The sequence below is a fragment of the Octopus sinensis genome, linkage group LG11 (genome assembly GCF_006345805.1).
Source record: "Octopus sinensis linkage group LG11, ASM634580v1, whole genome shotgun sequence".
NCBI classification, from domain to species: Eukaryota; Metazoa; Mollusca; class Cephalopoda; order Octopoda; family Octopodidae; genus Octopus; species Octopus sinensis.
This window is the reverse complement of record NC_043007.1, coordinates 77,027,330-77,046,290: the sequence shown is the minus strand read 5'-3', so window position 1 is coordinate 77,046,290 and position 18,961 is coordinate 77,027,330. Positions and strand designations below refer to the sequence as shown.

The 18,961-nt window shown below is 37.1% G+C and overlaps 1 protein-coding gene across 2 annotated transcripts in view; it reads left to right on the top strand.

Annotated features, from left to right (window-relative positions):
• The window catches only part of LOC115217235 (leucine-rich repeats and immunoglobulin-like domains protein 3), a 130,451-nt gene that overhangs the window by 41,302 nt on the left and 70,188 nt on the right, over positions 1–18,961 (top strand). For both annotated transcript variants that reach the window (XM_029786877.2, XM_029786876.2), the window contains exon 6: positions 18,923–18,961. This exon is cut by the window's right edge and continues 99 nt beyond it. In XM_029786877.2, the coding sequence (XP_029642737.1) occupies positions 18,923–18,961 (39 nt within the window). The remainder of the gene's footprint in view (positions 1–18,922) is intronic.

Genomic DNA, 18,961 nt, shown 5'->3' with positions numbered 1-18,961 from the left:
GCAACTGGTACTTAATTTATTGACCCCAAAAGGTTAAAAGCCAAAGTCAACCTTGGCAGAATTTGAACTCAGAACATAAAAACATACCAAATACCGCTAAGCATTTCACCCAGTGTGGTGATGTTTTTGCCACCCTGCCACCTTTAAGCATTGAATGTCTATCAGATCCACCAGAATAAAATGGTAATCAAGGAAGAACCACTGATTTAGAGCTAATCTTGCTCTTTTATGTGCTTCTATGGAATTGCCAGATCAGTATGCATTAAGATTGGATTCAACCAGTATTAATCCAGGCTATGCCAAACTTAATACCACCACTCGGTAAATATGGTACTCTTGCTGAAGGGCTTTAGTCAGTCACATCCCCCACTGTACTGGCAGTTATGTTGAGTTAATCCAATCAATGGAACACCCTGTTTATCAAATTAATGTGCAAATGGCTGAGCACTTCTCTGATACACACGTACCCTTAATGTAACTCTTAGGATGATTGACACAGAATGTGACATGGTTGGCCTTTTGAAATATAGGTACAACTCGTTTTTAACAGGAAATAAAGTGCGATGTTCAAAGGCACTACACACAACCAGGAATTGAACCCAGGACCTTATGACTGTGAGCCAAATATCCTAACCGCTAAACCACAAGCCTTCACACCCAGTACATATTTCAGTGATACCTATTTATTGCACTGCTAGATAACAGGGCATAGGTATAGACAGTGTTTTGTTAAGCAGTGTCATATATGAAGGTAGAAATGGATTCATTCAAACACACACACACAGCTATACCCTACACACTATGTTCTAACATGGTAAAACAATAATGGAAAGAAATAAGGGTGGTGGGCATCAATGGAAGACAATATTACAGACTGTTCCAGGTCAGATGGGGTTTGTTAACGAGTATATTTTACAGATTTTGATTCAAAATTGTTCTTCTGCATACACACACACACACATGTATGTATGTATGTATTTTGTTTGTCTTTATGTCCATTTCTGTCATGCCAGCATGGGTTGGATGAATATATTACGCTTCATTAGAAACATGCTTCAAGTTCACCTAGTTAACATAAAAGGACTGGTATATATGACATGCACAATAGACTGGCATCATATCTTATCCAGTAGGAGATTCATTTCTTATCCACTTCTTACTAAGAAATCAGACCCAAAAGTGTTGGATTCTAAGAACCCTTGTGGTGGTGGGCTGTGGGGGAAGGCAATAGAAATATTTACATTACATTTTTACATACATGCACATACACCCACACACACTTGTACATATACACATAAACACACACACACACACACACAAAAGCACATGAAATGCAATGAATTGTTTTATTTGGTTTTGTTTTTTTTTTGTTTATCTTTTTTTTTTCCTTCTATCTACAATCAATACAATTTATCTCTTTTCTCTATCCGCTGTCTTTTTTTTTTTTTTTTTCTTTATCTGTTTAATCTGAAAGACAATTCTTCTTGTTTCTGTTTTATCTTTTCTGAATTGATTAAAAATAAAATATATAAAAAAAACAAAAAAAATCACACATGTATGCAAGCACATGTACACATTTGCCAAACAATCCTCCCCCTAAATTGAGAACAGTCAGCAATATTATTCTCCACCAACTCTCATCATCCACCAGTTCTTTTTATCAACATCCTCATCACCATCATTATTCTACCTGCTCAATATTGCTGCTGCTTTCACTTGAGACAGCTTTAAATGTTCATAGCAGTTCCCAAAATTTCTCCTCACTTTTTGTCACTGTAGCACAAATACATACATACACACACATATACATACATTATGCACACCAAACTACTTAATTCACTTTATACCTCTAACTCTACTAAACACTTGAACAGTTTTCTATTGTACACACCTTCATCTCTTTGCCCTCACCACCACCACCAACATATATACACACACACAGTTCTACTTTACATATGTCATTGTTTTCACTTACCCTCACCTACCATTTAATTTTTTTAGCAGTTTATTTTTTTTCTTTTTGCTCAAAAAGCACTTTCGTTCTTGTTCTTTTTTTGTATTTTTTCCAAAAAGTTGCTTTTGTCATGTTTTTCCATTCCTCGTTTCATTAAAATGTACTTTCAGAGTCTGTGTGTGTGTTTGTATCGATTTTATGCCAAACAAAAAAAATAATTAAAATAATGAATAAATATAAAATTAATACAGAAATCATGGTCAATATCATTTAATGTCCTTGCTGACATGTTTTGGATGGTTTAGCAGGACCCAGTGAATCCAAGAATTGCATTGTGCTCCAGTGTCTGCTTTAGCATGGTTTCTGTGACTGGGCACCTTCTTTTATGTCAACCACTTTACATCATATACTGTGGGCTTTTTATTTGCCATCAGCCCTAGTAAGGTTACCATGCGGCTTGCGAGGTTACAAACCCTGAAGCTGCAGGTGAGGTGGGAAGCAGCTTTATCTGGTGAGATGAGGGGTTGGGACATACTTACAGACTAATTAATATTACTCTGTTGTTGCTTTCAAACACACACACCTGACTGTGTGTGCATACATAACTCAGGTGGATACCTATATTCATTCGATGTTTAAAAAATCCTGTTATATTTTAATAATGAAATATTATTCAGAATTATATTATAAAATTATGTTTGAATATTTTATGTATGGTAGAAGTTTAATCAATTTATTGCACGTAAAGTTTAACAACAAAATCTTATATGGACCCTGGTTGAGAATCACTCAGTTAGGGTATGTTATACATATACAACAATTTGTTGTTATACTATATTCATGGCTTGATACTTTCCTATTATCAACAGCCAAATTTTTTTTTTCATGGTTATTGGTAGTGCCAGTGACATGTAAAAATATCCAGTACACTCTGTAAAGTGCTTAGTGTTAGGAATGGCATCCAGCCATAGAATCCAAGCCAAAACAGATGAGTGGAGCCTGGCGCAGCTCTCCGGCATGCCAATCCCAGTCAAACCGTCTAATCCATTCCAGCTTGGAAAATGGATATTAAATGATGATGACGGCAACTTAGTAAAACAACTTTTACAATCATGAGACTGATGTAATAGTTGATCAACAGACTTTCAGAATAGCGATCACTACATCATGGAGAAAGAAAAAAGCAAAAGACTGGGTGATTGTTTGTTTCTCTGAAAGATTTTTTTTGGTCCAAAACATTTCGTTTTCTTTACATTTTTGCCCTCCAATTCATTGCCTTTTTCTCATAAATTCTTACTGGTACTTTTTCTCCGTGTACTCTGTTAGTCTCTTTTGCCAAACTGCTAGGTTATAGGGTCATAAACAAGCCAACACTGGTTGTCAGACAGTGGTTGGGGACAAACACACACTCACACACACATACACAAAGGACTGGCTTCTTTCAGTTTCCAGCTGCCAAATCCACTCGCAAAGCTTTAGTCAGTCTTAGTTGGAGACACTTGCCGAAGGTGTCATGCAACAGGACTGAACCCAAAACCGTGTGGTTTGAGAAGCGAACTTTTTACCACACAGCCATGCCTGCACCTTGAGTAAGTTACAAATTGGGTGTCAATCATAAGAAAGTACCCAGGGTCTAATTTAACTTGCTTACAAACTAATTAATATTGCTCTGTTGTTGCTTTCAAACAATATTGTTTTAGAGTTCTCCCGGTGCATTCAAAATAACTGATGTCAGTTGCACGTACACACATACACATACACACACCTGACTGTGTGTGCATAACATAACCCATTGCAACACATCACATGCACGCGCACATACACACACACTCACTGGCACACATCTTGCTCGCTTCATCACACCACATCACTCTGTCTGAGCTCATTTTTTTTTAACTTGCACTGAAATTGTGCTTGTGTTACTTTAAAATCTTCCAGTGTAAAACAATCAACTCCACACCTGCACATGTGTGTCTGTCTGAGTTCTATTTTCCTTTGCATGTGCACGTGCATATACATACATATGTACATACGTGCATACATACATACATACATACATGTTCGCTCAATAACAGACACATTAATGGGAAAAGTCTCTATTTATACATTTCCCCAAGTTCTTTGTTGACTGACTTGAATTTCAGTTTATCTATGTGTGTGTGTATATATATCTTCATGTGTGTATAAACAATTTCGAATGGGCTTGTTTCTCTTTAGTGCTGCACAGTGCGTGTAATTGTTCCATAATTGTTACTTAACTGTCTTCAAATTAGGCTGACAGTAAGCTGACATAGAAAAAAGAAAAAAAACTAGGGAGTCTGCACTATGGTTAGTTATGGGTTGGAAGGAGGGGGTGGCAGAGCACAACTGGGTCAGAGGTCAGATAGGTGATAAATTTTAATTTAACTGTATCTGCTATTGAGTTGCCTTTCTTCTCCCACACCCATCTCTTCTTTCTCTTTTTCATTGTCTCCCCCTTCCTCATACGGCTCCTTTCCTCCCTATATATGTCAGTAAATTATATATATATAGACAGATTATATATATATATATATATATATATATATAGACAGATCAAGCGATAGAAAAAAAAATACATGTATATGTATCTACAAATATTGCATTATATTTTTAAAGAGTTATATATGCAAATATACACAATCATTCATACACAATCATTCATACACAATTCATTGATACACACACACATGCATATTAAAGTGGCAATATACACCACCTTTTAGTTCATATACTGCTTCTATCTCGAACAGAGGTTTTCTAATGGACTAGTTTCCTAGTTACAAAATCAGTGATTGTATGACACTGTATTTTCTACATATATTGCAAGCAAGATTAAACTGCTGCCATGCCTGGCAAAATGAGTGCCCTTCACCAAAGAGATCCAAGAAGATTGAAATCACATGGCCTGGTGGTTTCGAAGCTAGGGTGGCAGAAGTTTATCTACCACTTGCAATAAATATCAAGTGTGGAAAGCACATTGAATAAACCAGCTGGAGGAGATATCTTCCTGGGTTTAAAACAGCAGTATTGTCATCCCTTAGAGAATACCCTCATTAGAGTGGTGATAAACACTACCATATATGTGTATGTATGTATGTGTGTGTGTGTGTGTGTGTATATATATACTCTTTTACTCTTTTACTTGTTTCAGTCATTTGACTGCGGCCATGCTGGAGCACCACCTTTTAGTCGAGCAACTCGACCCCAGGACTTATTCTCTTTGTAAGCCCAGTACTTATTCTATCGGTCTCTTTTTGCCGAACCGCCAAGTGACGGGGACGTAAACGCACCAGCATCGGTTGTCAAGCAATGCTAGGGGAACAAACACAGATACACAAACACACACACATACATATATATATATACATATATACGACAGGCTTCTTTCAGTTTCCGTCTACCAAATCCACTCACAAGGCATTGGTCGGCTCGGGGCTATAGCAGAAGACACTTGCCCAAGATGCCACGCAGTGGGACTGAACCCGGAACCATGTGGTTAGTTAGCAAGCTGCTTACCACACAGCCACTCCTGCGCCTATATATATATATATTCATTCGCGTATACACACACACACACACACACACACATTCATTATTAGTGATGGCAGCTGTATTAGTTAAAAATTGTAATCTTTGTATCATGCTTAAAGCAGATATATCATTGAAAACTTGCTAAACTGCAGTATACACACACACACACATCATGTGAATGTGTAGGTATCTAAATATATTGGAACTGATATAATTTGTACATATTGGTATCAGTCTTGCTTAAGTTATCAAAGTTTCATGTGTTAGAATATTCAATCATCAATGGAGGAAGATTAAGGGAAAGTCTGATCTTTATTTGCAAGCAGTGGGACAACTATGGTCAGGTTTTAACATTGGGTCTCATCAACATGGCATTATATGCATAACCTACTTTGACCTACTGACCGGTTTTGCTTACAGAAAAAGAGTTATGAAGATTTTTGGCCTGTATGAGTTTTCATAATTTATTAAAAAAAAATATTTTGCTGTGGATGAAGGTCCAGAATTTAGTTAAAGAAGTTAAGGCCTGATGTGCCAAATGGTGTTTTATAGCGATGAAAGATAATATGGCAAAAAACATCCTGTTTCCTGCAAACAAAGCTTCCCCCTAAGCATGTACACTAATTTTGTGAAATTAGCCTTGTTTTCATGAAATTGATTTTTCTTTTTTAGTCTTTGATAATTGCCACTAGGTTTTTGTTTTCTTCCCCCAACTAAGTGGCAAATTTCAAGTAATTTAGAAATTTTGTATTGCACATATTATTCATTGCATCACTCCTTGTTTGGCTGTCTATTTCTCGCTTCATATATATATGCAGTCTAGTGGTGGTCTGCCCTTAGGCAAGTCCTATGAACCTTCTCCAGTACACTTTTTATGATCTGGGAGGGGCCAAACTCTCCCTTGCTGCTATTAAGTAGATTACTGGAACTTTGACTACTGTGACTAGACTTGGGATAAATACTCGCGGGATTTCTTGTTGCCCTCTCCATGCAGGTGGGATTTGAACTCAGAACATAGAGAATGGGAATATATACTATAAAACATTTCTGCCAGCACAGTAATGATTCTTCCACTCTCCCACCTGCAGAGCAACATGAAATGAAATCATTTTTCATTAAGAACATGACGTGCTTCGAAAAACTGAAGGACCATTGCAATAAGTGTGTGAATCTGAGAGGGGAAAATGTTGAATGAAATCATAATTAACTGATCCTCCTGTATTTTCTTTTACCTAACACCAGGATCTTTTCAGCACCCCCTTGTATGTGTGTGTGTGTGTGAAAGTGATGGTACATGACTAAGAGGTTAGGATATTTGGCCCAAATTTGTCAGGTCATGAATTCAATAGCTGGGGGGCACATTGTCTTCTTAAGCAAAACACTTTACTTCATGTCACTCAAGTCCACTTAGCTGGCAAAATTGAGTTGTACCCGTAATTCAAAGGGTTAGCTTTGTCACATTCTGTGTCACACTGAATCTCCCTGAGAATTACATTAAGGGTATGCATGTCTGTGGAGTACTCAGCCACTTGCATGTTAATTTGACCAGCAGGCTGTTTTGTTGATTAGATCAACCAGAACCCTCATCGTCGTAACCGACGGAGGGCCAGTTCTTGTGTGATTGATAGGCACATACATACACACATGAAATCTCCTCTCTTCTTCACAGTCTCTTCCTCTCTCTCTCTCTCTTGCTCAATGAGCTCCCCCACCCGACACTGTAGTGACTCAACAACTTGTACAATTTTCATTGCCTACTAGTTTTCTACTTTGTCATCTAATCAAATTCCCCCCCCCCCACTATCTCCTCCGTATACACAAATTTATATTTTCTTCGCTGAGATGTTCACATTCATTAAAATTAATTCCAATTTGTACTACCACACCATTGATTGGCAGTAAAGCAAGGGTGGGGGGATTTGGATAAGGCAAGAGAGAGAGAGAGAGAGATGTTTGATTTATTTATGTATAAAATTGTTACACTCACTACCCAGACAAAAGCTGACATTCTCTTCTGCAAATCAATGCTATTTATTCTGACCGTTTATTTCTTAACTTGTCTTAGAGACTATTTTTGTCATTGACGAAAAATACATTTTCGTATTCAAATTTATTAATTAATTATTTCATTCAGTGATTTTTATTTTATTATTACTTTTTTGTTGTGTTTATTACTTTAGCTTTTCCTTGTTTTAGCCATTGGACTGTGGCCATGCAGGGGCAGTACCTTAAAGGGTTTTGGTCAAACAAATCACCCTTAGTGATTATTTTCACTTTTTTTTTAAGCCTGGTACTTATTCTGTCGGACTCTTTTGCCAAACTGCTAAGTTATGTGGATATAAACAAACCAACACTGGTTGTCAAGCAGTGGTTGTGGGGTGGACAAAAGACTAACACAAGTACATGCACGCCCATACATACATACATAGACATACACACAAATATATATATATATATATATATATATATATATATATATATATATTAATTCATTTCTCACAATGGCAGCAGTATTAGTTCTGAACAGCATTCAATGTGTGTATGTATATATATATATATATATATATATATACACACACACACACACACAAACATATTTTCTGCTTTTCGATGAATATATATGTGTGTGTGTATGTTTGTGTGTCTGTGTTTGTCTCCCCAACATCGCTTGACAGCCGATGCTGGTATGTTTACATCCCCGTAACTTAGCAGTTCGGCAAAAGACATGAATAGAATAAGTACTAGGCTTCCAAAGAATAAGTCCTGGGGTTGATTTGCTTGACTAAAGGCGGTGCTCCAGCATGGCCACAGTCAAATGACTGAAACAAGTAAAAGAGTAGCTCTTCCTCCTCATCTTGCAAAACATCAAACCTTGAGGCCATTGAACTCCTGTTTCACATCCTGAATATCTCTACAACTCTCATGTAGCCACTATTTTTTTTTTATGTCTTTGTTTTTTGTTGTTGTTTTTTTAACTCGAAGGGAATGAGTGCTTCCATCTGGCACCAGCTGGTAGATGGTGAACATTACCAAAGCTACCATTTTCTTGCTGTAAAGTGCAGTTATTTGCCAAGGATTTACAAGATGAAACTTTTTATTGTCTACATTAGTCTTTTAATAGTTGGTAATAACAACTCACTACCACTTTTCAACTGTACACACATATGTAGACAACCATGCAGTCATAAATTCATGTTTATGCCTGTTATGGTATGTGTGTGTGTGTGTGTAAATTGGTAGATAGACAGACAGACAGATAACTAGATAGATAAAAAGAAAAATAGCACTCTGGTGATTATGACAAATATTTGAGTTGATCCAATCAGTGGAACAGCCTGCTTGGCAAATTAACGTGCAAGTGGTTGAGTACTCCACAGACATACACAGGCTTTACATAGTTCTTGGGGAGATTCAGGTGTGACACAGAACGTAACTGAATTACAGGAACAATTCATTTTTGCCAGCCGAGTGAACTAGAGCAATGTGAAATAAAGTGTCTTGCTCAAGAACACAGCACATTGCCTTACGATTGTGAGGTGAATTACTCTTACCACCAAGCCACGCACCTTTTCTCTTTTGCTTTTTAGATAATGGCTGTGTGGTAAGAAGCTTGCTCCTCAACCACATGCTTCCTGGTTTAGTCCACTGTGTGGCAGCTTGTGCAAATGTCTTCTGCTATAGCCTTGAGCCGACCAAAGCCTTGTGAGTGGGTTTGGTAGATAGAAACTGAAAGAGTCCTGTCCTATATATATATATATATATATATACATACACACACACACACACATATGTATGTATTTGTGTGTCTGTTTGTCCCCCACTATTGCTTGACAACCAATGTAGCAGTTTGGCAAAAGAGACCAATAGAATAAGTACTATGCTTACAAAGAATAAGTCCTGGAGACAATTTGTTCAACTAAAGGCGGTGCTCCAGCATAGCCACAGTCAAATGACTGAAACAATTAACAGATATGAAATAGATTGATACAGTTGTGGCCATGTGACTAAAATGCTTGCTTTGCCACCATGTCACTCTTGGTTCAATCTTAGCATGCAACACCTTTAGGCCCGTGTCGACCAATACCTTTTAAGTAAATTTGGCAGACAGAAACTGTATGAAGCTCCTCATATATATGTGCTTGTGTGTTTGTGTTTGTTCCCTTGTCATACTCACCCTGCTTAATAATCAATGTCCTCTATAGCCTAGCAGTTCAGCAAAAGACCCTGACGTAAAAAGCACCAAACTTGTAAAACTAAACAAAACAGTACTGGGGTTGGATGTTTTCGGTTTGAACTGCAGTTTTTTTCTAGCGGTGTCATATGAAATTGTCACCCATAATTATGACCCTAGAATCGATCTATTGCATTTCAATTTCTTTTAAGGTTAGGGGTGGGGGGGAAGGGTATCTTTTTTTCTTCACAAATGTAAATAAACCCAATCTGTTTCTTAAACGAGGGACATATTCATACGGGCACAGAATGCTTTTTAACTCAATAGACGTCAGTGATTGGTTGAAATTGCAGAAATTGAAGAAAAAACAACAACGAATATCTTACAAACTATAGAATTTTCTCAATAAAGCCAAGAGAAAAAGATGTTTTATAAACACATTCTACCAGTATACAAAGTTTAAAATTTTTTTAGTTACCTAGAAATTATGTTAAAAACAGCCGTTCAAACCGAAAAGATCCCTGGGGTCAATTTATTTAGCTAAGCCTGTCAAGTGGGGTGCCCCAGCATGGCTGCAATCCAGTGACTGGAACAAGTAGATGATAGATAGCTAGACAGACAATCACTGAAGTTGCAACTATATTTCCCCCTTCCCCACTATGTATATTCATGACTGCAGTGTCCGATGATAAGATATTTCTGGCTGCTATAACTAGCAAGTGTAGTGACCACAAAGAGCTTCCCAACATTTGTAACTGCTGAAATCTGGAGAAGCCATGGTGGGTGGCGTTAATTATGTGTTCAAAGTGTTGGAGTTGGTACTGTCCTACTTCGTGTTATATAGCTTCTGTTTCAGACACACACACACACACACTTTCTTACACTTCTGTTTGGCATTCACACACATACTCTCACACAGTTATGTGGTTACATGCGTATGTGTGTGTGTGTGTCTTTGTGTACACATGAGCAGATATGTGTACACTGATACAGATAAAGATGAACTGTATACTTAACTGTGTGTGTATATATATATATATATATATATATATATATATATATATAATATATATATATATATATTATATATATATATATACATACATACATACACACACACACACGTATGTTTTATATATATAGACACAAGTACTCACACACCTACATACACACTCACCCACTCAAGTACTCACCCATATGTAGTGGAAGTGACACCTGTGAAAACAAAATGTTTCTTGGCCAGGGTATCAGATCCACACTGTTCTGCCACCACCCTTTCTCTCTCTCTCTCTTTCCTTCCTTCTCTTCCTCTCTCTCTTTCCTTACCTCTCTTCCTCTCTCTTATCAGCAACACAGGAGAGGTTTAAGTTTAGTTGTCATGGTAGCCAGTTGAGGTGTTATAGAGAGGAGGGAAGAAGAGGAGGTGGTGGTGGTGTTGTTGTTGTTGTTGGTGGTGATGGTGGGGTTAACACTCCTCTGCTTTACTCTGCTACTACGACTGCTACCTCTGTTGGTGTTTGGCTGCCAGTTCGAGGCAGAGGTGGTGGTGGAGGAGTGCAGAGTCCTCCACAGCAAATAAAGGAGGTAGGAAGAGGAAGAAGCCGACTTGCATGCTTTCTGACTGTTTCTGCTTCCCCCTCCCTATGTCTTTTTTTCTTTCTCCATTTCTCTCTCGCTTTCTCTCCCCTCTTATTCCTCAGATCAAGTTGCCATTGAGAATCTCATTGTCAGGAAGGATGAGTAGAGAAGTACTGTGAAATTCAGAATGATCTGACTGTGACTAAAGTTTAGCAAGTTTTGGTGGTGGTGGTGGTGGTTGCATCGGTGGTAGTGGTGTGTGTGTGTGTGTGTGTGTGTGTTGCCTGTGGTGGAGAAAGAGCGGAGGAGAATCTGGTTTTTGAGAGGGTCTATTTGTTATGCACCCCCTTCTCCTGCTTACTCCCCTTGAAGATTTCTCTACACATAGGGGTTTATGATGTAATGCGGCTGTTGTGGTCTTTATACATTGTCCCTCAAATATTTATTAAGCAGTGTTCACATGAAATAACAGCAACAACCAGTAATGATAACCAGGTCACCAATTTTGGCCCACTGAGTACTAAAGTCTGTTGTAACAGCTCCTGGATCTTTTCGGTTTGAACTGCAGTTTTTTCTAGCGGTGTCATATGAAATTGTCACCCATAATTATGACCCTAGAATCGATCTATTGCATTTCAATCTCTTTTAGTGTTAGAGGTGGTTAGGGATGGGGAAGGGTATCTTTTTTTTCTTCACAAATGTAAATAAACCTAATCTGTTTCTTAAACGAGGGACATATTCATACGGCACAGAATGTTTTTACCTCAATAGACGTCAGTGATTGGTTGAAATTGCAGAAATTGAAGAAAAACAAATATCTTGCAAACTATAGAATTTTCTCAATAAAGCCAAGAGAAAAAGATGTTTTATAAACACATTCTACCAGTATACGAAGTTTAAAATTTTCTAGTTACCTAGAAATTATGTTTAAAAGCTGCCGTTCAAACCGAAAAGATCCAAAGTCTGTTGTAACAGCTCCCCTCTCTCGATTTGAGTTTATCATTCCATATAACGTTGGAATCATTTTTTTTTTTATTATCTTTTACCTGTTTCACTCAGACTGTAGGCTATGAAGTCTAAGTTTCTTAGCTACTGGAGAAAAAGATTAGACAAGTGTTGTGCTGATGAAGTCTGAGCCAGAAACATGTACCCCCCACGTCCGACTGTCTTATCTCCAGACAATAACCCTGTCCTTTTCCTTAAAGGCTTGCCAACTTTGGAGAATTCTTGATTCTTGAGATTATCTCCCCTTTTCAAGTGGTGCTGGTCACCTTGTAATATGTATAATAAATCAGTCCATTGTACAACCATCCACCAATTCTCACCTTAATTTAGGTTTTTAATATTCTGCTGGTTTTGAAGGTCTCCTCATATTTTTGCCAATGTGCTCTCCTTTAATTTTTCTTTGTCTTATTTTTTTTTCTTTTTATTTTTTTACCATTTATCGACTTTATCAGTTTAGAATCTGTTTTCTATACTGACAAAGGATCTATATATAGATTTATTTTTGGCAGAATGTTGGAAAAGCTATCACTCCAAGCGCTTTACCCCATGGGAAAAGAAAAGAGTAGTTCCTCTTCCCACCCCCACCCGTCCTAATTTTTTTTTTATAGTATTTCTGTTTCATACAACAGAAATTAGCATTCTGAAAGCAATTTTGTTTTCAAAAACTTTAAGTTTTTTGCTTCCCCACTCCCACCTTGCATACTCTTTTCCTTTCCTCTGAGATGAGGGGCTTCAAGGAACAGCTATTCCAAATCTCTTTGAGAGTTAAGTTTTACTTTTAGCAGTAAACTTCTCAGAATGTCCGTAAACCAGCAACTGAGATCCATAAATTGCAGGAAAACTCTTTTAAATCACACTCAACTGTCTATGGTAAAAGAAAAAGGACACATAAGACAGTGTAGTTTCTTACTTACAGAAATACTGGATGGCTACAGCTGGAACATTTATCATAGGTTTATTCAGTCAAGGTCCACCTGGAACTAAACATCATCATAAGGTCTTTGTCAAAAGAGATAAACCAGAATCCATGTTGCTTTGCATATTGAAGAAATCCAGATCTTGGATTCATTTTATAAACTTATCCACCCATTTCAGAGTAGAATAGAAGTTTCTGGAACAGGAATTACTAGGTTTATTGAAGGCTGACTGCATGGTTGATTCATCATTTCCTATTACCATAACCCAAGGTACCTCCCATTCTATGGGTTAGTTGTTCTTGATAGAAATAAGTGTCATGTCCCTTGGACATGGCACTATAAGCAAGAGAGAACTGAAATCACTGGCAAGTGTTTTGTTAACCCCTCAAGATCATTTGGAAATCCTTCCATGCACATAGATACACACAAACACAACCCTCGAAAAAGAAAAAAAAAAACAATCTCTTAGTGGCTGATTCATTACTATATGGTATACAGCTAGAACCTATTTTATTGCCAGCATAGTGATACAATGGGTTACAAGATTTCTTATGTAAAACAACTATGATATTTTATCTCTTATCTTTTACTTGTTTGACATTAGATTCTGTCCATGCCAGAGTACTGCCCTGGAGAACTTTTAGTCAAATGAATTGACCCCAATAGTTTTTTTTTTTCCTTATTTGTAAGCATGGTACTCATTCTATCAGTCTCTCTCTGCCAAATTGCTAAGTTACAGTGATATAAACACACCAACACCAGTTGTCAATCAGTTGTCAATCAGTCAAAGCAAGTGCAAAGACACACACACACACACACACATTATAGGCTTCTTTTAGTTTCCATTTACCAAATCCTCTTACAAGGTTTTGGTTGACCTAAGGCTGTAGTAGAAGACACTTAGCCAAGATGCCAAGTGGTAGTAAAAGACAAACACACACACATATATATGATGGGCTTCTTTCAGTTTCCTTCTACCAAATCCACTCAGTGCTTTGATCAGCCCAAGGCCATGGTAGAAGGCACTTGCCCAAGGTAGCACACAGTGGGACTGAACCCTGAGCCATGTGATTAGGAAGCAAGCTTCTTACCACACAGCCAGACCCATGTCTATGATAATTTTTTTTTTTTTTATCCTTGAGCCCTGAAACTCATAAGGGTTGTTACCTGATTTACATTCCCTTGAATGGATCACTGGACCGTTACAAAGTTCAAGGGTCGCAATTCTATGAAGAGAGGCTAATTCAATTACATCAATCCCAGTACTTGACTGGTACTTTATTTTATCAACCCTTAAGCTATGAAAGTCAAAATTAACATCAGTGAGCCTTGAACTCAGAATGTGAAGAGTTACGAAAAATGCTGCTAAGCATTGTGTTTGGCTTACTAACAATTCTGCCAACTCGACACCTTTGTTCTTATCGCAATAATGATAGCACAATTAGACTAAAATTGCTAATTATAAATGTGTAAACCTACATAGATAGACATGAGGGCAGACCGAAAGTTTCTTCCTAAGGGAATTCTGCAGATCTCAGTAATCTTCTACAGGCTTCCAGTCGTACACTTGCTGACCTCAAGCTACTGCTGGCCAGTGCTAAAATCTTTTCCCAACATTCTTTTTACATTTAGCATAAATCCCCCAAGCAGTTTATTTGTTTTAGACTCAAGGAAATAATTTGTCACAAGGAAAAAAAAAAAAAACTAGTCTTGGTGACAGTTACCCTGTGTTATTTTTGGAACATCCCACAATTACCTTCAAACACTATTGCCGTCACCTCCACCACCACTACCATACCTAGTGTGAATTCTTGAATTGGCTTGAATTTTAATTATATCTACATACATCCATATAGACTTTGTGTGTACACATGTATGCATATATGTATCTACATGTACTCATGTATCTATCTATCTATCTATCTATCTATATATATATATATATATATATATATATATATTTAGATGTGTATGTATGGTTATATGTATATTTGTGTATATATATATATATGTCTGTGTATGTGTCTTATTTTACTTATTCTAGTCATTTGATTGTAGCCATGCTGGAGCTCTGTCTTTAGTCAAACTAGTTGACCCCAGGACTTATTCTATTGGTCTCTTTTGCCGAACTGCTAAGTTACAGGGATATAAACACACACACATATGACGGGCTTCTTTCAGTTTCCATCTACCAAATCCACTCACAAGGCTTTGGTTGGCCTGAGGTTATAGTAGAAGACACTTGCTGTAGGTGCCACACAGTGGGACTTAACCCGGAACCATGTGATTACATATACATACACACACACACACACATGTTCGCACACACATATATTATACACACATGCACACAAATAGTTTGTTTATTGTGGGAGTTATTTTAACAATCATTCAAACCAGAGATATTATGTGAGAAGTGCATTCATACTAACACTGTCTTATAATCTTATCAGCAAAACATTTTACACCTCTGTATTTTGCTTTTTTCTTTCTTTTTTTCCCTGAGCAAATTTCAAACCAACACCTTTCTTCCTCTCCTCTCACCTTTCTTTCTACTCCCACCACACCCACTTCGACTTGGTTCCCCACCCCCCACCGCCGCCTCACATAACACTCCACAGCCACTAGTCTGAAGTTGTATTTCTAGTTTTTCACTCTAGATTGTCTTGTTTACTGAGTCAATGCTGTCCAACAGTCAGTTTAATCCTTAAACAATTCATACCTCTGTCTATATTTAGGTTTTCTTCTTTCTTATTAAATGTTTTCACTGTTTTTTCCTGTTTTTTTTTTTTTCAAAGCTAAATCACACTCACACATACACACACACACACACACATATATATATATATATATATATATATATGTATATGTATATGTATACCTTTTTATTCTTAAACAAGAATTTTATGAACAGTAACTTCAAAGTTCCAACCTTTTAAGCCATCGTCAGACAGGAAGTCTGATGATGGTTCAACTGGCCGAAAATTCGAAGTCACTGTCAACATTCTTAAGGATAATAAATTGTACTTTACAAAAGTACAGAGTAAGCCATCAGTTAAACATAAAATTGTTTTTTTTTTTATCGTAACTGAACAAAAACAAATATTTAACATATATATGTCATTGCTATTATGTTAAACTGTCGTATGTCCAAATTAGGCCAAGTGTGTTTTTTTTTTGTTTTTTTTCTTCTATATTTATTTTTCCTTGCAATAGCCAGTTCTTTTGATCAAGCTATTGTATCTCCAGCTGCATCAGATGCCAAGATATGAAAAATTGTCAAAGTGTAGTACAACGGTTTTGCTGAGGAATGGTGAAACTATTTTTTCCATTTTCTGAAAAAGCAACCTTTTGGACTTACGACACTTTTGCATAATAGCAACAATATATATTAATGAGAAATATTTCACAGATGGAGATTTTTATATTTTTATTAATACATTGCTACATATATTTGGGACTACCTCACCACATCCATAAGATATTATTAGATATTATTCAGGATCTCCATGGACTCTAAGGGAGTCCCTTAATTCGACATGCATACTTCTTTGAACAATTTTGCTTTAATGTTCTTAGGACTGACTTGTTGTTTAGACATCAGGATATTAATCATACTACACCAATCAAAAAGTTCTGCTGGATTTAGAGGCAGTGCTTGTGAATTCTTACAAACTACTATATAGATGGGTGTATTGATTGAAGCAAGAACTTTGAAAAGGGTAGTTTTGTTAGTTGTTTACATATGAATGCAGGTGGACATAGAGAGGAGGGTGGGAAAGAAACGAAAAGGAAGGGAAGGAGATATTGAACTGTGGCAATGCAGGGACACTATCTTGAGAGGTTTTAGTGGAACAAATTAGCCCCAGTGTTCTGTTTTGTTTTGTTTTTTCTTTATTTTTTTTTGAAGTTTGATATTTATTCTCAGTCTCTTTTGCTGAGCTGGCAAGTAACAGGGATGTTAACAAACCAACACTGGTTGTCAAGTAGCGTGTGGGACAAACACTAGCACAAAGACATGCACACACAAACACACCTGCATCTTACTTGTGCATACACCTAACACATGCACGTGCACACACCCAACACGTGTGTGTTCCAGTGCAACTAAATTAAACTTCAGTTTGTCCTTGTTTCTCTTCAGCGACACCTGGTCCCTGAAATCCTTAAGAACCCTTCAAGTGAAGACACAAGTATAGAAATTATAGCGGCAGCAAGTGCCCTTACTTCTACTATCCCCCCCCACACACACATCACTACCTTCTGTCCCCCTGCTCCCCACCCCCAACTACCACCACAGTCACCTACCTACCCTACCCAGTCTCCCACCCCAACATCTTACTGTTATTTCTTATTTTAAGATAGCCCTAACAAAGACACTAATTATTCTGTCTAAATCCGACACTGATAGGGGTCATTATCAAAGCCAACTTGCCTTCCTCTGCAGGCCTCAAGCTTAACTTCCATGTTTCTGCCTGTCACCCCTTCTTACTTTCACTTCTCCCCCCCCCCCCTGTTCTCTCTCACTGTACTTAGCATGACCAACAATTTTATATTATATTTTGATACTGTGACGACCACCTAACCTTACTGTTTACTAACTCGTTTATTACATGATTTATTTAGAATGTAAAGCTTAGCAGGTGTTGTTTTGCTTTTGTTATTTTTTTGTTTTTGTTTTTTGGTATGTGTATGTGAATGATTTTTCATTTACATTTAAAAATTATTTTTAAGGCATCTGTCTATTCACAGCACTTTCCCCTATTTCATTAATCTCGGAACTTAACATACGCCTCACACATTCTTGACAGCTTACTACACAGACCTAATTCATTTAACAGTTTTGCATTATTTATATGTTCATATATACATACATGACAATAAATTGAGAGAAATAACTCTGAGTGGCCAGTAACATATGTTTGAACCACATAGACAAATACAGATATATCAAATACCATACAACATAAATTCTTGAGTTAAAATTATTATGGAAATAAAGACCAGCTCCATTTAAGAAGGGGGAGATAATCTCAAAATTCAAGAATTCTCTAAAGTTTACAAGCTATTAAAGGAAAAGGATTGGTGTATTTGGGAGATAAGAGGACAATACATCCATGCATGTATGCTTACTGAAAGCACTATCTAAATTTCCATGCCCAGCAAGCTTACAACACAACAAAATATTGGCTGGACAATTACTAATGTGTTTTTATGACACAGATAGCAGGTGGACCCATGCAGTTGTCCAGTTGTATCCAAGGGACCAGAAAAGACCACTTTGAAAGCCTCCACGATGATGGGAAGATAACCTAGTTAAGTAATTTGGGTCATGATGAGAAAAAAAAAAAATGACACAATCAAGGCAGAATTCAAAGCACATTGTGACCGGTGTTTAACATCATCTGATGGTCTGGTCAATACTGTGATTCTGTGTTTTAAGACAAAAGATTAATCTAAGTACTTTCTTACTCCACCACCACCACCTGCTCTTCTCTTTTTCTCTCTCTCTCCCTCCGTTTCTCTTTCTTTCTCTCGCTCACATACACACTTTCACACATGCTTATTCTTCACTCTCATTCTATTAATTATTCAACACTTTTATCGTAAAATACACGACAAATCTTATTTTCTGTTTATATAACTCTGAGAATTGAATAATTCTGAATTCCATTTAATATTATTGATGCGCAAGTTCTTGTTTTCTCTTTTGCATAATACCATTTTCTTTATTTCCATTTCTAGGCACCACAATTGGATCAGGTCTATTGATTCCAGAGTGTT